General features: G+C 37.2%; 1 protein-coding gene across 4 annotated transcripts in view; it reads right to left on the bottom strand.

Moving 5' to 3' along the window:
• LOC124799319 (E3 SUMO-protein ligase PIAS3) overlaps window positions 1-22,383 on the bottom strand; it is a 290,452-nt gene that overhangs the window by 231,637 nt on the left and 36,432 nt on the right. For 2 of the 4 annotated variants that reach the window (XM_047262906.1, XM_047262907.1), the window contains exon 2: window positions 4,072-4,238. The exons of 1 other annotated variant lie outside the window; for it this stretch is intronic. In XM_047262906.1, the coding sequence (XP_047118862.1) occupies window positions 4,072-4,238 (167 nt within the window). Of the gene's footprint in view, window positions 1-4,071; window positions 4,239-18,167; window positions 18,328-22,383 lie in introns of those variants that run through there. One more of the 4 variants, XM_047262909.1, reaches the window with a different exon arrangement.

Genomic DNA, 22,383 nt, shown 5'->3' with positions numbered 1-22,383 from the left:
AGTGTGCATCAGCACTGGTCTACAGAGTACAAAGACGTAACCAGTTCAAAACTTAATCCATTTTTTCTGGACCAGTTCACAAGTGGTGTGTGTGTGTGTGTGTGTGTGTGTGTGTGTGTGTGTGTGTGTGTGTGTGTGTGTTGGGGGAGGGGAGGTGGATATTTAAATAAAAACATTAAAGGGAAAAATAAAGCTTTATAAACAGCAAAGAGCTTAAGAAAAGTCCCTCAAAATGTAGCAGAGAATTCCCCAGCCACTGAGGTGCAAGTAATCTTTCTTAATTAAAAAATACCATGAGTTTATTTGAAATGTGACATTATATGCAGTCTTGTAAATAAATAACAATTTACAATGACTAGATACACTTGTACCTATAATTTTGGATCAAACATTCCATAATCACACCTAAGATGGTAAATATGCATTTCGTATACATTTGTGTATTACTGGACCCTGCTTTACCATTGTTGACAGTGAAAACACAAAATTTTGCTGTCATTCACAAAGCAGAATTGTGAACAAAGACAAACCATTCTGCAGGTGACAGGTACACATACCACATGATTAATTTGTAAAATGTTGTTGACAAACATATTTGCAACCACAGAAAATGTTACATTTCAACAGAAAATGCCTCAGGGTGTTATTGCAGCAAGATAAACATGTCTAAACGATACTTCATGGTTCATGTGTGCAATGTCAGACCAATATCTCTTGCCAACAGTTCTGATACTGAATCTTACTGGAAGCTATTTCATAGTTAATACAAATGAAACTTTGTATGGTGCTTTTCTCAGCTGGAGTAATTTTAATGCCCAGTGTACCACAGATGTTCAAGTATTTATGTCAAATGATAAATAAAGTAAATAAGTAACTGGAAGTTTACAAGAGCAACTACCTGAAGACCTAATATAACAGGGATTAAAACTAAAACGCCCCTGGAGAGGATAATATAGTTGCTGAACTATGGAAGTACTCTAGTGACAACATGATACAGTGTCTATCAGAAACACTAAAAGAAATCTGGACAACATACAGATTACCACCAGATTGGACATCTGCATTAATACATCCACTACATAAAAAAGGGAAGAAAACAGATCCTAGCAATTATGGGGGAATCTCCCTCTTACCAGTGACCTATAAGATCTTGTCTAAGGCGCTTTTAAAAAGAGCAGAAACGATAATGCTGAATACAGGTTAAGACCAAACAGAGAGCCATATCTGAAAATTGAGAAACTAACTGATGTAATGAGGAAGAGGAGACTACAGTTTTTTGGACATATATTCAGAATGGATAACAACAGACTAACCAAGCGGATATTCACATTACTCAATAGCTACAAATCCAAGCCAGCATGGTTCATACAGACTGAAAAGGACATTGAAAATGCTGGAGTTACAATAGACACAATAGAAAACAGAACACATTTCAGAAAGGCAGTTCAAAAGGCAGAATTTCAGGAGAGAAAGAAAATAACTAGATGAAAGTGGACTCAAGAAGAAAGGGAACAACACTCTAAAAGGATGAAGGAAATTTGGAAACTGAAGAAATCTAATACAGTGAAGAGTAGCCAAAGTTGATTCATCGTACCCTCCAAATGGGTTATTCGAAAGGGGGAAAAAACAAAAAAAACAAAAACAAAACAAAAAAACAAAAACAAAACAAAACAAAAAAAATGGGGGGGGGGGGGGGGGTAGAAGAGGCTAAACTACCTAGAGTGAGCTGCACAGAACATTTATCTAGTATTTTAATGCAATGATGACCTTCCATCATTTGTTCAACAGGAAAATCCAGGATGGAATGACAATATTACAACAAGAATAGATTGCTACTCACAATATATTGTGGAGACGTTGCGTAGCAGACAGGCACTTCTCTTCCATCCCCAACCCAGTGATGTTTTCCTTTGTTGCTATTTTGTAACACTACTATACTCAGTGTCCCTTCCTTTCTCTCTTCTTTCTTCTGTTTCGCATGTCACTGTTGTACCTGTCTGTGAGTCAACGGAGCTGTATGGCGAGTAGCAACCTATCCTATTTGTAATATTGTCATTCAACAGGAAAATTAGATTTGAATTTCATTTTATGCTACTGTTGGAGTAATTCCAGAAATTGAAATCTTCACAAAAATACATTTCTGATCCTAGTACACTAACTCCCTCACTACACAAATAACTCCGCTTTCATCATGCAGTGCCAAATATTTTTGAAGCTCTCCGTACTTTGTGACATATGGTGTAATTTTTCACATATTTATACCGAATGTGTTTGTTTTCAGTTACTTGTTTTATGTATTATGTTAAGAATATAAACTATTTGATTGCAGATATTTTACTGTTGTAACACTTCCTCCATGTGACCTCCTCCTACATTTATCCCTCCTACATTTATCCATCACTGACTGTATCCATTGGATGCAATTGAAAGAGTAATTGTTTTCTCACATTTCCTTGGTGCTACAATAACTACGAAAGAGAACACATTTACACAGAACACCAACACCTCATAAAAAGCAACCATTCAAATTACAGGAAGTAGTAGTGGAGGAATTAAGAATGCAGCTGTTATTCAAATGATTAACAATAGAAGACAATAACAAATGAGACAACTGCTCTAAATTTACAGAAAGAAAATCTTCCATTAGAGTATATTTTTTGTAAAGGCATACCTATCACCTATAGTGATGCATTCAGCACTATCAGTCTAATTTCAGTAGCAAAAAAAATGGTTCAAATGGCTCTGAGCACTATGGGACTTAACATCTATGGTCATCAGTCCCCTAGAACTTAGAACTACTTAAACCTAACTAACCTAAGGACAGCACACAACACCCAGCCATCACGAGGCAGAGAAAATCCCTGACCCCGCCGGGAATCGAACCCGGGAATTTCAGTAGCATTCCTTTTGCCTTTATAAAAGAAAATGACACTTTTCTCTACTACTCTAAGTTTCAGTGATATTTTTTGTTATATTTGACCAAATAAGTTTATTTTCTTCTGGCATTTGTGTGTGTGTGTGTGGAGAGGGAGGGAAGAATGAAAAGAGAGTTAAATATCTGTCAATATTATAGAGAGAGCCCTAGTTCACTTAGTTGTAGCTAATTTAGGGGACTCAGTTGTGGTTTTTACTGAAGGAACTATCCTGACATTCACCTTATTAACCTTAGAACTATACTATGACAGTTGGACCCATCTTCCCCATTCCCTCCCTGGCAAACAAAGAGATAAGAAAGAGGAGGGGGGTTGTTAATATTTACTCTGATCGCTTACTACAATGGGATTAGCGTGATGAACAGAAACTACTTCCATGAAAGTACAAATATATTTCAGTAAGTTTGGGTTTACATAAAAAAAAAAAAAAAAAAAAAAAAAAAAAAAAAAAAAAAAAAAAAAAAAAAAAAAAAAAAAAGAGTGTTGGGGGGGGAGGGGGTTCCATGTGGCAGATATGACAATCTAAATGCTAAGAAAAATATACCCACTCAAAAGCTTTTTTTATGCTAATGAAAGAAAAATTAACTGTAACACTGAACTTAAATACCAGTGAGTTAGTCAGTAGCAAAACAGAACTTATCCCTATCCCCGCCCTACTACACTGTTATGAAACCACAATTATAGGCATGTTTAAATACCAATGAGGTGGACAAAATGACAAAAATCCTGCTCGAAAGAAAACTAAACATAATAATTTTCTATACAAAACTCCTACACTGGAAATGATTCAGTTTTCACCTTTTGAAAAACTGCCGCAATGCTCTCATTAGCTGCCTATAACTCATCAATTACTATTTGGTTTTGTTTCATTTCTCTTTAGTTCAATATCACAGTCATGGTGGTTGTGAAATCACAAATAGCAATGCTATACATCTTCAATAACGATACAACATGCAAGAAGAATGAAGCACAAATAATATTGAAGCCAGAGAGCCTGCAGTGATTAGCAGAAAATATGAACTGCATGTGAAACAATGAAGGTAAGCAGTTCACCTTCAGAGCACAAAAGGATGTCTCTGAAGTACCTAGGGAAAAGAAGCTTTGAAAATAAGGCTATCTACAGCCAGGTCATACTTACTGGATAGACTTATAGAGCTCCTTAATCTTCATTGTTACAGGTGTTGAACGGAGCTTTAGCAGTTCCACAGCTCTTGCTTGTAACTCAGTCTTCCTCCCAGATTTATTTCTGCCCGCAAAGCCTAAAAGCATCTGAAGCTCTGATACTCTAAAGCTTAGAACCATACTCTGTAAAGAGGAATGAACCTCAATTTAGCTAACTCAAAAAATTCACATTGTTGTTGCAAGTTTCTGTAGGAGTATGGAAAACAATTCCCAAATTCTTGAAACACTACAATCAGTACACAAAACAATCCAGTACAATGCACACATTAAACTTACACTTCATAACTTATTGATCTTTGTAAAATACAAAAATCTGTATTACAATGCTTTGTTATTTTGGTGAAAGTAACTTACTAGGGAGAACATAAGTTCAAGAAAAGTAATTAGTGCTCAGATACAATGAACAACAGTTTCTAACATTTTGTGATGAATAAAAAACAGTTCTATAAATACTACAATCAGTACACAAAACAATCCATCAGAGCACAAACTTACAGTTAGAGCTCCAGAATTATAGTTTTAAACTACAAAAATTCAAATTACAGTTAGTCATAATATTTTGCCTTAGATTATTCAGAGATATACTCAATTACACAAATGTAATGGCACTAGTAGTTTATTACTGTGAACTTTTTCTAACCTCATGTATATATAAGAAATTTACTTTGAATTCAATATACAATGTATACAATTTCTTATTCCTTAATGTAAAATACTGAAAAGAGGAGCACTGCTTTTAATAATGCCCCAACAGAATTACACAACAAAACCTTTGAGCTGGGTATCAACATACATCTTACATCTGTGCTTTGTTGCAATTATGGGCAAGCAAAAAGACTAGGACTACAAAACTTTGCTTTACCAATCTGGTAGGAATAAATATAGAAAAACTTAGTGGATGGAAATATTTCTCATTTGAAAATCTTCATACACTGACATGTCAGTTGATTAACACTCCTAAATTTAGTAAGTCTCATACCGCAGAGTGTAGAAGATGATGACTGTTGTTTGGAGAGCAACTTGGCATCAACCCGTCAAAACATTTAGTAACCCCATTGTGTTAAACAACTAAAACAACAAAGTATATTTTCATTAAATGGCTACAATAATGATGCAGAAGATTTGGAGGTCATACACTATAACATACACAAGGACTATTCCATCTGCCATTCTATTAACTCCATTATACGTAATTTTCTGTTTATTGTTGAAATATAACCCTAACTTCATGTGGCAAGTACTTCCTAGTTGTTGCACTGTTGTTTGATCAGTTTAAACTGTCACGAACTCATATACTAATGTCACTCTTCTTACTCCACTTCTCTGCGTACTCCATCACCAGCTCTCCAAAAAATCTCTTTGGTTATGGCAGTGACACCCATGGGCATGTGGCATCCAGAACTTTATAGGAAAGTTGAAATGGGACAACCACTTACGTAAAAACTAATTACACCCTTTCTCTATGTTTTCTTTTTGGTAACCAGTAATTGTGATGCCACACAGGTAGCCCACCACTAACAAATAATGTGTAACAACATTTAAAGTTCCATTTCACTCTTAACAATATGAAAAGAAAATCTTGTGAACTACAAAGATAAACTGAGCTACCGTAAGGGTAGGGGGGAGGAAGGAATAATGTGACATGGCTACTAACAACGCTGGCAGGGTTAAGTACAAGTTTCGCGGTATGGTTGCTCTTCAGACATACATACCTTTGTACATACATACATACCTATGTACATATATACATACATACGTGTTTTTTTTTTTTTTTTTTTTTTTTTTCCACGCGTGCTGAAGTGTGGGCCGGAGAGGTGTGCATTCCATTTTTTTTTTTAATTGTTAAGAACCGGTTCCTTTAGTATCAAAAGTCAATTTGATTTCTATGATTGTTTCTAGAAATTCTCTGGATAAGATTGAGGATCTGCAGATCAGAACACCACAAGAAGTGTGTGTAAGACGGCTACAAAGATAGAGTTGTGAGTAAATTTATAAACAGCGATTCACGTAAATTCTGCAGAAAATGACCACCATCATCATCACAAAGAGTTCAAAAGCAGAAGCAATCACGAAAATATAAATTATACAGCAAACGTAACAAAATTAAGGATAATCACCATTTCACTGGCTAAGCAATGAAACAAGATTGCTAAATTAAGTTCTTGACATTTCCACAAATATGGAAATGTCAATTAATAATTTTCATGAGACAAGAAGGCCAATAACATAGAACTGGAGTAAGAATGTCTTCATTGGTGCCAAAACAGATGAAGAATAATCCTTGAGTGTCTCCCCATTATAAATCCACAAAGCAAAAAGTACATCTAATCTGCTGTAAGCTTTGTAATTAAGTTAAAACAAAACATTACAAACCTATGATTTTGGTACCTACAAATTTATTACATTTTATGCCAATATGCAGACTTACTTTACTGTTACATTTGTTGTACAAGTATAAAACATACTTTGCTTTTGTTAACAACATATATTTTGTACAATCATTAAAAAAGATGTTGCACTTAAAGTTAGTAATTCTTCAGGTGAAGCAATGAAAATGTTACCAAAGAATATCAAGAAAGTGATAATTTTCAACACTGATGACAATTACCTTCTGGATCTAAACTTTGTGCAACCCTTTCGAAACAACAGTGCCACAGCAGCTTGCATGATAATGCAAGTGAGCACAAAAATCTAGGGAGTAGCCATTTGGGATTGCACCCAAAACCATTGTCTCTGTAGAAAACTACAAAAGCTACTAAACCACAGAAGCAGTAAGTCATGTTCAGAATAAACCATGCCAGCCAGGAAGTCATGTTCAGAATAAACCATGCCAATCAGTATACCAGTATACAAAATTTTTCATTTTCAATTTAAAGTGCCTGTGTCCAAACATGACAACTTTGAGGAAAGCTACTTATAGCACTTAAACATGACATACAATTAACACACACGCTCTCTAATCCAACCCAAATCTGACTGCACAGATGGAAAACTGCTACTGAGAAAGCTACAGAATGCATTTGTCAATGAGACTAGAGTTTGAAAAACTGTAATCTATGTCTCACAGCAACTTCAAGGTACATTGTGGAGAGTATCCTATACCATTACTAGTCACTTCCTTTCCGGTTCACTGCAAATAGAGGGAGGGAAAAACAACTATTTATATGCCTCTGCAAGAGACCTAATTTCTCTGTCTTTACACAAAATGTACATTAGGCAGCAAAACCATCCAGCAGGCAGTTTCAAATGCAAATTCTCTAAATGTTCTCAATAGTGCTCTTCGATAAGAATATTGCCGTCCCTCCAGAGATTCCCATCAGGGTTCATGAAGCCTCTCCGTAATACTCTTGTGTTGATCGAACCTACAAGTAACAAATCTAGCAGCCCACCTCTCAATTGCTTCTATGTCTTCCTTTAATCTGACCTTCATGGATACCAAACACATGAGCAGTACTCAACAATGGGTCACACCAGTGGTCTGTATGTGGTTTCCTTTGCTGATGAACCACACTTTCCTCCAATTCTCCCATTTAACTGAAGCCAACCATTCACCTTTCCTACTACCATCCTCAAGCTGTTCTTGCATTTCACATTTCTTTCCAATGTTATTCCTAAATATTTAACCAGCGTGACAGTGTCATGCAGCACACTACTAATGCTGTATTCGACCATTATGGGATGGTTTTTCCCTACTTATCTAAATTTAACTTCCATTTTTCTACATTAAGGGCAAGCTGCCATTCATCACACCAACTAGAAATTATGTCTTAGTCATCTTGTATTACCCTACAAAGAATGGAAACTCCAGGCTGGAATATCAGCAACATTAGGAAAAGGACAGAATACTACTCACTGTACAGATGACTTGTTCAGTTGCAGACAGGCACAATCAAAAGACTGTTACACATTGTAGCTCTCGGCCAAAGCCTTCTTCAGCAAAGTAAACATACATACACCACACATTCACACAATTGAGCACACCTCACTAGGTGTGCTTCCTAGTGTGAACATGTGTGTTTACTCTGCTGAAGAAGGCCTTGGCCAAAAGCTACAATGTGTAAAAGTCTTTTCATTGTACCTGTTTGCAACTCAATGGGTCATCTTTATGGTGAGTAGTAATCTAACATTTTCCTGATGTTGCTGTATCATCCTACAGTCACTCAACAATGATACTTTCCTGTAAACCACAGCATTACCACAAACTGCTACTCACTCTGAAAGCTAGATAATTTATGTGTATAGACAATAAGAGCAATCCCATCACACTGCCCAAGGGCACTCCTTATAATACCTATGTCTCTGATAAATATTGACCATCAAGGACAAAGTACTAGGTTCTATTACTTAAGAGGTCTTTGAGTCACATATCTGGGAACCAAATCTACATGCTTGGACCTTCATTAACAGCCTGCAGAGCATAGTGATATTCTGCTGTTATAGGATTTCAACCACGATTTCTGCTGTTAAGGAGACTGTTGACTCGAAGTACATGTTTCCATAATCATTGCCCATTATGAAACAATTTTGGAGATACGTCAAATGTTAATTATTACAAATGTTGTACTGATAGAATGGATGTGCCTTATCATTACTGCTTTGCTGATGTCTTGTCAATATCATTAATCTCCAATATTTTCTTGAAAAGTGACTGCTCATTAGGACTCCCCAGAGGACCAGTTAAATTCCTGCTAGTGATTAAGGCAATTAAGAAGCCTGAAAAGTTAAGAAACTAAATATCTCACACAAGCGGAACCAAACATGTCTATATAATCCCGATGACTTGTAGCTAGCACTCAATACACAGCATCCCCGCTACAAATTATTTCACATCAACAACGATCCACATCCTCAGCTTGTAGCTCACCTTGCAGTTTCAATAAACAAAACTACGGAAAGATAACAGAATGATACACGGTATGTTGAATTATGTACATCACAGTGACATAATCACTGAGTAGAAGAGTAATTTAGTGATAACTATAACTGTATAGAAAGTTTATAGTCTCAAGCCCCACCAACACTGAGACCATTACAAATTGCAATAGTTCACATGGACAAGGACAGGTGTGGAAACTAGTGATGATTTGATGAAGCAACCAGTCTCAAGTGGCTCAAGAAAACAACAGCAAACCTAAATTGGGATAATGGGATAAGAGCTCCAGTCTGATTCCTCTAAAAAAGGAATGACTGCATGTTTATATCTCGGTTCCAAAACACAAACAGTTGTGCAGAGAGAGTTTATGTACTTCCTTGAGAAATGTCGTCCACATCTACACAAGAAAAAGCTCTTACATAGGGAAGACACAATATGTGGTACGTTAATCAGATACAGAATTATATGTACAAGCTGATACTGTGTTTAAAATGTATGACATTAAATTCTAAACAGTCTTTCAAAACTGATAACCCAATTTTGCTTAACAGTGTTAGCACTGCTGAACAGTAATTCAGTTATTTTCACTCTTAACACATTCAGTGACAAATTATGTTATTAGGTACTTGATCATAATCAACTGGTCAATCAGTAATATAACACGAGCAGATTTACAATCTTTCTCTACTGAAACAAAACTGTTCTCACATTTAACTTTAGTTAGTTCCAGTGAACACAAAAACAGGGAGTTGCAGTTGGCCTGTCAACTATTCTGATGACATGCAGGGAGATCGACTCTCATTAAGTTCACACCCAAACAACTAACGGAAAGAAGTCAAACTAAAACATGCACAGACAATAAAATGATGGCAGACTCTTAGTGACAGGTTGAAGAAATATTCGGAAGATAAGAAAAACAAGTAGATTAAAGTTAACTGTCGGAATTTTAAAGGGCGAAATGAAATAACAACAATAAAAAAGATCCTGCCTGAAATTATCACATGGTAGAAGCATACTGATTCAAAGTAACCAATTCTAGGTTAGGAAACAATTAATTAACCACAATGATTCAGTATTATACAAATGAGCCTAGTTTCTTGGTCTAGTACATATCATGACTTGGGTGTTTCAATCTGTACTTAGAAAATCTGATTTAACACTGTTCACTAAATGATGGGAGCAGTGGCTTCTTGTGCAAAATTTTGCCCATGTGCTACAATGTGTTGGCATATAGCTTTTGGCTTACAAAGTTAGAAACTCAACTACAGTGAGTATGTTAATTTCACACACATAAATTGAACTACTTAAATTTTATAATTAATAACATTGCAAGGAACAATAATAATAATAATAATAATAATAATAATAATAATAATAATAATAAAATTATGGCAGCAGCTGCAATTGAACCCGAGTCAATAAACTACTAGCGAATTGCCTTAACCCTGGGGCTACTGCATCATTACGTGAAATGCTGCTCGCAAATCCCCATACTCCACACGTAAATCTTTGGACAGCATTTTACCTTTTCCCTCGGCCCACTGAGGGGAAATATTCCAAGAACCTGAAAGTGGAATCAACCTGCTCCTACTCAGTTTTTTAATCCATATTTTCTGTCAACAGAATCAGTGGCCTCTTGGAACCAACAATCATCTTTCGAATTCAGTATTTTGTGGCAAATGATTGACTTCAGATTAAATATTTGTTCAGATCATGATATGCCCTTCCTAGAGCCACCTTGATATTCATCTAATTACTCTCCACTGTTAGTTCAACTCTGTTTAGCATAAACTTGGAAAATGTCACACGCACCTGGTTGCAAAGAAATTCCTCTATAGCTGTCAACATTTTGCTTATTGCTTTTCTTATGTAGCAGAAGAATCAAGGCCACCTTCCACTCTCCTAGGTGTTTTTTTGTTTTCCAGGTTCTTTCAAATATTAATTTTAGCTTTTTACCGTTGGCAGAGACCATTTTAAAAGCTCTGCTGGAACACAGGCTTTTCCACATGCTTTACAAGCTTTTAACAACTTTTTCAATTTCTCTGATAGTTGGGGGCAATTTCCTCCTAGATTTTTCAAGAGTGTTTGGGTATTCAAGTTTATGGATTTGTTCTGCAAAATTAAGAATCTGATTATATATACACCTAACTCTTTCAATCTCACTTTCTCATCCAAAGATCTACTGTGAAGGGGCCTCTTTAGCAGACCATCTACAGAGAACACTTTCACACAAGGGTTGTCCACAAAGTAAGTTCCATTTCTATTTCTATTCGCGGCAGCGCTACAATCGCATTTCCGAGCTCGTGCGGCAGTTACCCTGACTCTACGAGAAGACATACGCCATTTTCAGATCGCTGCTGTCGACGTGTGCTTTGTAGTGCTTCTTTATAATGTCAGCCGTAATTGAAAATGCCGCCAAGTGTGAAATCAGATCTGTGATTCATTTTCTAAACGCAAAGAAAGTTAAACCAAAGGAAATTCATTGGAAAACCTGTGAGGTTTATGGACAAAATGCTATGAGTGATTCAATGGTTAGGAGATGGGTCAGACTGTTCAATGAAGGGTGTGATCAAGTGCACGATGAAGAACGAAGTGGACACCCGTCTGTGGTTACTGATGAACTGGTTCACACAACTGAAGAGAAGATTAAGCACAGCCGTAAGTTTACACTTAGTGCCCTTGCTATGGAAGTTCCGCAAATCTCACAATCACTAATTCATGAAATTGTTACTGAAAAACCGAAATTTCAAAAACTTTGCCCGACCTCACACGGCGAATGTGACCAAACAACTCTTACAGGCATTTCACTGGGACGCATTTGATCATCCTCCGTACAACCTGCACCTTGCTCCTAGCGACTTTCATCTCTTCTTACACCTAAAATCTGTCCTTGGTGGTCAACACTTCAACGATGATGACGCGCTGAAAGAACATGTTACCCCATGTTACAGAGGCGGCAACCTTCTATGAAGAAGGCATATAGAAACTTGTACCATGCTATGACAAGTGCCTACAAAATTTCGGAAGCTATGTAGAAAAGTAGTTTAACAGTTGTAGATTTTTGTACAATAAATATTTTTTCTGTATCTGTATATGTTTGTTTTATATAAACAAATGGAACTTACTTTGTAGACAACCCTCTTATTACATTTCCTTGTATCCTCGCTTTTTTTACCACCACATAGCCTATACCCTTCTGACTTACAAGGGTAGTAATCATAATTAAACTGAATATATTCAACTCAGGGTTGCCGCAATTTACCCCAAGTGAAATTCCCTGATTTCCAGACAAGTTTTAGCATTTTTCCCTGACAAAGTTTGAGGTCTCAAGGATAAGTAATGATGTAATTTGACAAAAAAATGGAAGGACTTCTGCATTTTTTAAACATGTGAGCAAAAATTTTAAGTACTAACATCAACATCTTTTGTAATGAACTGTTTTAGGATGGAGAAAGCAAGCTAATGGTATATATGTTTCATTGAGACCACTAATGTTATTTTATTTCAATAAAACTCAACACTTTTGCTGACAAAAATACGCATTTCCCTGAAGTTGCAAGACAGATTTAAAATACCTTCACCAATTTCAGAAATAATCTCAGAAAACATAGGCCTCTTGAGAGAAGTGTATAAAGCGGGGAAGAGTTTCATAAACCAACACTGTAGGTGGCCCCTAATAAAATGTTGGTTTTACTATGTTTGTCATTGTTGGTTGTTACCCACTATATTATGTCTATTATTTTACCAGTATTGTGTGAGTTTTCTTTCAAGGAATACACTAGTACATAGCGTGCAAACTACCAGCGACTGTCACAATTTTCTTCTTATCGTCCATACTTTCTACTATACAAACACCTTTCGAAGTGTCAAAATTGGACCAGACTAAATAAAATGTCTATAAAATGCTGCAGTGTACAATGTACTTGCAGTGAGGCAGTCACAATTCCTGAAATCCATCACCCATGACCTCTGACCTGCCGAGGAGCACCACTGTCCTGAGTCCATGGATATATCACAAAAATCCATCGCATTACGTCACACACAAACAGACCCAGCCTGCAGGCAAATCAATGAGACTAGATCCGAAGGGCAGGACCTGCACATTAATGGGAAACGGTGGGCTTCAGATTGGCAGGCCTGATCCATTAGAGAATATCCACAGAAATAGCCCCTCATGAAAGTCCACTTGTGTGGCCTGCTATTCACATGTCACCGACACTATGTTAATGAAATGAGACTGTGATGATCAATCCATGCAACAGATAACTCGTGCAAATACTGTGAGAATCAATACTAATGAGGATATGTAGCAACTCACCATAAAGATGATCGCTGAGCCCCAGACAGGCACATAGAAAAGACAATCACATTCTCACAACTAAAGTTTTGGCCATAGCCTGTGTCAGAAAATGAGAACGCACACACAATCACTCAAGACAAAGCTCATGCAAACATGACCACTGGCTCCGGGGGCTACATCAACAGTTCCTGAGAATCAGATCCAAACGAACCACTCCTTGCACCTCCCTACCTCTTGTTGGAAGCTGCTAGGCTAGTAGCAAGAAGTGGTGGCAGCACTGACTTCAAGCTGAGGGGAGTAGTAGAAAGGGGGACAAGTAAGAACGAGGGAGAAGGGAAGCGACACACGTACTCAGCTGCACGCAGCCAGTGGCGATGCATGACATCTCATCTCAGTAAACAAACCATTTCAACCACTGAGACAAAAATCGAGATTTTCCAGTGTGGTGTTTTCTTTCTTTTTTCCTTTTTTTTCCAAATTTCCCTGACACGTCTGAAATTCCCTGATTGACACAGATTGTGGCAACCCTGTAATTTTACGTATATAAAGTGAACTGTGAAGTTTATTGAAATATTATAGTTAATAGTTTACAGAGAGAGAGAGAGAGAGAGAGAAAGAGAGAGAAGGAGATGGTAACAGCACAAGTCGAACCCAAGTCAACAAATTGCCAGTCTGTGTGCTAGACCACTCAGTCACTGCGCAGTTACAACCACAGCTCCTCAAAAATCCCTCATTCTCTATACTTGCACAATATGTAGAGAAATCAGGAAAATTTAAGCGCTCGCTTTTCCTGCACGCCGTTCGAGAGTGCTATGGTAGAGAGACAGCTTGAAGGTGGTTCATTGAACCCTATGCCAGGCGCTTTACTGTGAATAGCAGAGTAATCATATGGATATAAACACTACATCCAATTTAAAAGAAAAATACTGACCTGGCACTTGCAGTGCCAGAAGGGATGATGTCACATCAGAGAATGTGCAGTCTACAACAGACAACCATGTTTTCTTCTGAGCTGATGAAGCACGGCTGACAATCATTTCAGCAGCACGCGACACTGGTTTTTTAATTAGCACAGAGAGAGAGCTACCAAACATTTTTCATCCATTTTATTTGCATATCAGCAAGAGAATTTGAAGAGAAATGGAATAATTTTAGTGTAATTTCCTGCTCATATCTGAAAAGAAACAGTGTAATTTTAACGTAATATTTACAGTATGCTGTAGCATATAAGCACACAATAGCCAGCTGCAACTGGATGGTGGGTAAAAAGAAGAGAAAGAAGAATATTGTGTTTGAGGTTTGTAGACAACATGGTCCTTCAAGTAATACATGAAAATGAGTGCTATAAAACAGTGTTTGTCAATAAAGGAGAAGAGCCATGGACAGAAAATCAATATAAAAGAAAACAATAGTACTGGCAGGGGGAGGAAACTAAACATACTAAAGATAATTTTGAATAGAGAAACAGAAGCACATGTGCACAACTTCAAATACGTACAAAGCAGAATAGAAATTGAAGTGCAGCACAGAAACTGGAATTATGACAGCAATGATGGAAGATGCATTTTGTAAGGAAATAGTTTGCAGTAGCAATATGGAAAAGATTTGAGGGAAAGTCTCATACAATATTTTGTATGAAGTGTCCTGTATGGTGCTGAAACACAGACAACATGGAAGGTAGACTGAGAAAGTCCAGACAGTTTTCAGAAGTGCACACGATGAAGGGTGGAAAAAATATGCTGGATGGATCAATGAAAGATGAGAGCAGTGTGTGAGAGCAGATGCAATCACTGACTAACAGAAAGAAGGAAAATAAAATGACTAGGATAAATTTAAAGAAATAAGGAGTGGTTTACAAAATAGTCTTGGATGGATATGTGGAACGCAAGTGCATGTGAGAGAGAGAGATATTTCAGATCCTGAAGGAAGTGAGCATGGTTCAACAGGCAACTTTTCTTGTGAAATAGAAAGAAACCGACAGGTGGGTGCCATTTGGATCTCTCTTATACATAGCCAGTGACATAACAATAATTTTTTTTAAATAGTGCACTTATTACTATTAGAAAATGTTTGCTGCACTGAGTTTTATTGGACAAAGTAAACTGATCTCCATATTTGAAAAGACGAGAGATGGCGTTTCTGAAGTAGCATCTGCTCTAGAAATGGCTGCGATACTTATTAGAGAATTAAAATGTATTTTCCCCAGCATTTAATTAGATGGTTCAAATGGCTCTGAGCACTATGGGACTTAACATCTGTGGTCATCAGTCCCCTAGAACTTAGAACTACTTAAACCTAACTAACCAAAGGACATCACACACATCCATGCTCGAGGCAGGGATTCGAACCTGTGACCGTAGCGGTCACGCGGTTTCAGACTGAAGCGCCTAGAACGTCACACCAGCCGGCCCATTTAATTAGAATTCCCATGTAAATAGTTTTCATGCTCTGATGTTGCAGGAGTGACTACTAGTTTTTTATGCTTCCTCCAAGACAAGGAGTCTTGTTGATCCATGAAGAGGTTTACAGGAATTTAGATTCCGTGAGACTGCATGAATTTATGACTAACATATTGTCCAAGACATTACTATTTATTTATAAGCATCAGTGTGCACAGCACTAGATCCTATAATTGGGCTAATCAAAGTCAACATAAAGGCTATGCACATGCTGCATCACTGCTTGACCAGTTATCATCAAATACTTGAGCACATTGGGCCTCTGAAAATATTTATGAGAGAAAATAGTTTCAATGGTTTTATAGCTGTCAAGGAAAATGGTTTCAGCTATTCCAATCTGAAGAATTAATCTTGAATTTTGTTTCAGATACTTAAAACCCAGTACCACTAACAGCGATCCAATAAAAATTATCAACAGACCGGAGACAGGATTGTGTGACTGACCTCACACAGATACATAGCAGCAACAATGACAACAAGTAAATCACAAAGAAACAATTTTGAGAATAACTGCGGCCCCTGAGAGCATAAATCACACTCTTGTGTCACAAATCATTCTGCACAACAGTTACTTCACCTGCATCACTGTGTGCTGTGAGCTCTCTGGCCAAAAGGCCAATATCCCACATTACTCTTCTGTGAATAGATTCAAAGCTGAAACAGTGAAGATACAAAGTTCACAATTTGCATTTTATTTATGAATGAGGGGGTGGGGGGATTTACTTAGAATGAATAATAAATTATCTCATGATAATCACATGAGGGCAACTGCAAACCCTCATGCAATATTGGAAGCAGGACATCAGTTTCACTTTAGTATCAGTATGTCTGAGGGAAGGAATTGTAAGTGACAGAAACATATGACTATATACTGTAAATGACAAATTAATAGGTGATGCATAACACCAGGTGCTGTGTAACACCAATTTCTGTGCACTAAATTACCTGCACTATTACAGAACATTTCCCTTTTGACAGAATGGATCTGGCTTTGTATGACAGGACACAACTCCAATTTCTATGTCCCCTGTGACAAAATATAATACACAAAAAAAGTGATGGATTGGCGTAGGAGCTTCAGCAAGCACGGTCTCTCATTCAACTGACTTTCATCCATTTGATTTCTGGATACAAGCACAATTAAAGGCATTGATGTATTACACGTTTATCAACAAAGTGCACCCATTACAACACTATGTGTCCCATGTAAGTAACCAAACATGGGGGCAGCCACGTGTGTCCACACAAGGTTGTGATTCTCTAAGGAGGAAGACCATATATGTGTGAAAATGACTGATAACCATGATGAGCACTCCTGCAGTGCAACAGACAAGTGCTTCGTAGGATATAATGGTATACATGGCCAAGCCTTATAAAGTGCTGCTGCAGCCAACAATAAATAAAATTCCATGTCCACTGAAGTACAGCCATGTCTGGAGGAGAGTATTTATCACTGCCCAGCACTGTCTACATCGAGACATCCCGAAGAAGACTAAACTTCACTGCTTTCAACAGGTTAGCATTTGGGGGCTGCACATAATGGTTCAAAACTGGAGCGCCCTATGATGTGACGTACACTATTGTATGTTTTCAGACCTATATCTATAGGACTTCTTTTCCTAGAACCGACCAGTACCACCTCCTGTAAGCACACAGCATGTTTTCTTCATTTTTTTAATTTTTTTTTTAAAAAGGCCTGTGTGTTTCTTTCATTTATTATTCAGTAAGATCTAACATCAGGTGACAAAGACACAACAATCTGTATTACCTACCTTCTTCTATCTATACATACATAAATTACAGTCCCCACTACGCAGTTCCTGTCTGTGTGTTCGACCTTATCTCTGAAACTACATTAGGGATTTTGTTACAGTTTTCACTACTAAATCGGCTGATTCCAGAGGAAGGTTTGTGGCTGCAAGGGGTAGGTGTAAGGCAGTCTGACTGCAGCACAAGGACAGAGTAAGCTACTGCTGTCAAGAATGTTATAATATCTAGTTATCTAGCATCGTTTTCTTAATTTTAAATATAAACACTATGCAGTGGCTCGTAAGCAAAATTACTGCTACACCAGACAAGCTGTTTACCGCTGATACTTAGTCCTACCCGTGCAAAGTTGGGGTGGGGGTCACTGATTTATTATAAATTTTAATGGTATTTATTGGAATACAATGTAATACCCCACAGAATATTTCAAAAATATGCCCACCTCCCTTTTCAGATATTTCACCTCATCAATCCAGAAAAAATTATATTAATTGTAGCAATGGTCTTTCTTTTCTATTTCAAAGTATTTATGCAATCACAATGTCATATAACCCATTAAATATAAATACTCCTAATGACAGTTCAGGACATGTTTGTGTACTGATTGTAGTTTTACAGAGAGGCTTCTCAAGCAATTTCGTAGTAGTTGTTACCTGCATCAGAGCTGCTGGACACTGCACATCAGCAACATTCAAACACCTCTTTTCTGAAAAAAATAAATATGAGGATGGCCCCAACAGATAGCAAATGCTGCTACGTCCACCAACAGGTCTGGAAACATAACTTAGGCAAAAATAAAGAGAGATCCCTTCACTGTATTAGTTGACATTCATTCACTAAAATTATTTTTGAAGACTTAGCCTACATTAAAAGTTTGAAGTGACGTACACCCAAGGATAAGAAAGTCATTAGAAGTGTCTCCATGCTCAAATGAAAAATGGAGGCTGCAGACAGCATTCACTCACACACTTGAAGTAAATCACTGGTGACAAAGGTAACCAAGCTATTATACAAAGTAACTGATGAGAGCACTGCTGCAGCAAATTGACAACTGTGCGTGTTGAATGAAGTTACAGGAGGAAGGGAAACTCTCATTACTCTCCTATCAAAAAAAAGTATGTGCAATATCACAAAAGATATTTTGTGAGTTATAAAAAGACATTTATGTGGTAATTTTCTGTGTGGTTAACATCCTTAAATTTTTTAATGGAAATACATTCTTTAGCAGTATCCAAGAGAAGTTATAAAATATTCTGGGTGGAGCACAAAGGAAAAAAGTACATACAACCAACAAGCTGAAGTTTAAGAGCCTTTGGGGGAGGGGGGGGGGCCGGGGGGGGGGGGGGGGGGCGGGGGAAGGCAGCGAGCTATCAATCTCGTCATGATTTTAAATAAAACTTCCTGCAAAAAGAGGAAATACAGTAAGTATTATGGTGAAGACTATTGGTGCAGCTACACTGATGCAAGAACATTCATTAATACATTAGAAAATCCATTTTTCCTGCAGATTTCATCTTCATATGTATTATTACAAATATGAACCCATATACAAAAAAATTTATTCTGATGTACATGTCACCTGTAATAAATCTGATGTTTGTATTTGCTGATGTTGATCACTAACAATGAAATAACAGTCAAGATTCAGTTCTTAGGTATGATTCAGATGTAGTAGTAACCCATTACGTTCTAATCATTTCTTGTACCTTGCACCTCTCTTCACTCAAGGTTTACAGCAACCTTCCATGCACTGCAGTAGACATACACATATTTTTTCATTTCAGTGTTTCAATTTGTATCTCAAAGAAGGAATTTTACAAAATTCTGAATCCCATAGTTTCAATTATTTTAACGTTGTCTTCCTATCAGCTTTCCTGTAGTCATTCCTGTTTCAGTGGCCATTCTTCAGTCACAATATTGAAGTAATGATTTTCTTTATATGTAGATTTCCCTTTCCTTTCACGAACAGGAGGTGTCTGTTCAAGCAATTGTGAGTATAAGCCCAATTCAAATTTCTCTCTGTTTTTTATCTGCCATACACTCAAAACAGTATTTAAATCCTCAGCCCCTCCAGTTATGGCTGCAGTAGCAGTTGAGCATCACAATGGTTCACACTGTTGTTTCTAATTTTAATGTCTTCTGTAGGTTACATCTTTTCAATCTTCAAGATAACACAGGAACAAGTGTATAACTGCAAGAAAATGTTTCCATTGCCTTTATTAAATGAATTTTCATTAATGCTTTATTCCCTAAAAACAAACCTAAGTGGCTTAAAATGTTTCTGAGTGCATTTTGAAATTAAGAAGTTTTGTATACCTTGTTGTAGCTGTTGTCTCCGGTCCAAAAACTGGTCTGATACAGTTCTCCAGCCCTGCGCAAACCTCTTCACCTCTGTGTTAATTATTGCAACCTACATCAAACTTTGCCCGCTTACTGCAATCCAGCAATCCCACACATTTTACTCCATTACAAACTAAGTATTTTTGTTGTCTCAGAATGTAACCTGTCCCTCATTTTAGCCAAATTGGGCCAATAACTTTGTTATCCCCAACTTAATTACGTAGCTCTTTCCTACTTGTCCACTCCATCAATATAATGTTCAGCATTCACCTGGTGCACCACTTCTCAAAAGCTACAGTTCACTTCTTGTCTGAACAGTTTATTGAGCACATTTCATTTCTGTACAAGACTACACTTCAGAGATATATTTTCAGAAAATACTTCTTAACATTTAAACTTGTATTTAGTGTTAAAATATCTCTTCTCAAAAAAGCACTTCTTGCTATTGCCAGCCTGTATTTTATCTCTTTATTACTTCAGCGATTGTTATTTATATTGCTCCCCCAGATAGCAAAAGTGCCACATTTCCTAATGTAATTCCTTAAGACTTGCCCCATTAATCTTGACCACACTATTACCCTTGTTTCACTCTAATTGTTGATCTTGTTGTCTCCTTTTCAAGACACTATCCATGCCATTCAACTCTTCTTCCACGTCCTTGGCAGTCTTTAACAGAGTTACAATGCCACTAGCAAACCCGAAAATTCTTACTTCTCCTCTCCTTCAGAGTTTCTCCATCATTTCCGAAACAGCCTGATGGATCTCTTAATATCCAGAAATTCTAAATCATGAACAGAAGAACTAATATATAAGTTTCGTACAAGGACTAACCACAAAAATTTTATACCACGGCAAAAATGATAGTCTTAAGATGAGAAGATGCTATGACAGAAAGAGAGTGGCACTTTGAGCATCAGTGTGCCTTTTACAATAGAGTGATAAGATGAAACATCTCTTACCACAATGGCGAGTTTTACATCTGATGGTTTAACAACTGTCAACATACCTAACAAATAATACAGATCACATTTGGCACAGGATACAAAGGATGGATACCACTGTGACAGTTTTCCCAACCTATTACTGAAAATTAACTTTTCACTCCACTAGGCTGAACTGAGACAACCAAAGTGCTTGAATTATTTTGTTTGCAGCAATATATACACATCTCAAACAGTTAACAATGAATGCATCTATCTAATGCACTCAATGTTTTGTTTAAAATATGTGAGATGTTTATTTTAGTATTTTTCATAACAACAGCAACTAAAATGTTTATTTTTGTAAGCTGACTGTGTAATGTGGTAGTGTTGTTGTTGTTGTTGTGGTTGTGGTCTTCAGTCCACAGACTGGTTTGACGCAGCTCTCCATGCTACTGTATCCTGTGTAAGCTTCTGCATCTCCCAGTACCAAATGCAACCTACATCCTTCTGAATCTGCGTAGTGTATTCATCTCTTGGTCTCCCTCTACGATTTTTACTCTCCACGCTGCCCTCCAGTACTAAATTCATGATCCCTTGATCCTTCAGAACATGTCCTACCAACCAATCCCTTCTTCTAGTCAAGTTGTGCCACAAACTCCTCTTCTCCCCAATTCTATTCAATACCTCCTCATTAGTTATGATCTACCCATCTAATCTTCAGCATTCTTCTGTAGCACCACATTTCGAAAGCTTCTATTCTCTTCTTGTCCAAACTATTTATCGTCCACGTTTCACTTCCATACATGGCTACACTCCACACAAATACTTTCAGAAAAGGCTTTCTGACACTTAAATCTATACTCAATGTCAACTAATTTCCCTTCTTCAGAAACACTTTCCTTGCCATTGCCAGTCTACATTTTGTATCCTCTCTACTTCGACCATCATCAGTTATTTTGCTCCCCAAATAGCAAAACTCCTTTACTACTTTAAGTGTCTCATTTTCTAATCTAATTCCCCCAGCATCACCCGATTTAATTCGACTACATTCCATTATCCTCGTTTTGCTTTTGTTGATGTTCATCTTATATCCTCCTTTCAAGACACTGCCCATTCCGTTCAACTGCTCTTCCAAGTCCTTTGCTGTCTCTGACAGAATTACAATGTCATCGGCGAACCTCAAAGTTTTTATTTCTTCTCCATGGATTTTAATTCCTACTCCGAACTTCTCTTTTGTTTCCTTTACTGCTTGCTCAATATACAGATTGAATAACATCAGGGAGAGGCTACAATCCTGTCTCACTCCCTTCCCAACCACTGCTTCCCTTTCATGTCCCTCGACTCTTATAACTGCCATCTGGTTTAATGTGGTAGTAATGACTAATATTAAATACGTCACCCTTGCCTTTTAATATTTTTGCTCTGTACAGTTTGAAAAATGTGGTATTATTAGTGCCTATACAAAATTAGTAGAAATGAATGTGACTGAAGTGGAGAGAATGTGAGAAAATAGCTAAGAAGCAATTCAAGGTAAAACTGCACAGCACTCCCCCCTCCACCCTCACCCCTGTATTCACCTTGCACAACCAAAATAGCACTTATCATG

Source organism: Schistocerca piceifrons, chromosome 5 (genome assembly GCF_021461385.2).
Source record: "Schistocerca piceifrons isolate TAMUIC-IGC-003096 chromosome 5, iqSchPice1.1, whole genome shotgun sequence".
Taxonomy (NCBI): domain Eukaryota; kingdom Metazoa; phylum Arthropoda; class Insecta; order Orthoptera; family Acrididae; genus Schistocerca; species Schistocerca piceifrons.
This window is presented reverse-complemented; position numbering and strand designations above follow the sequence as displayed.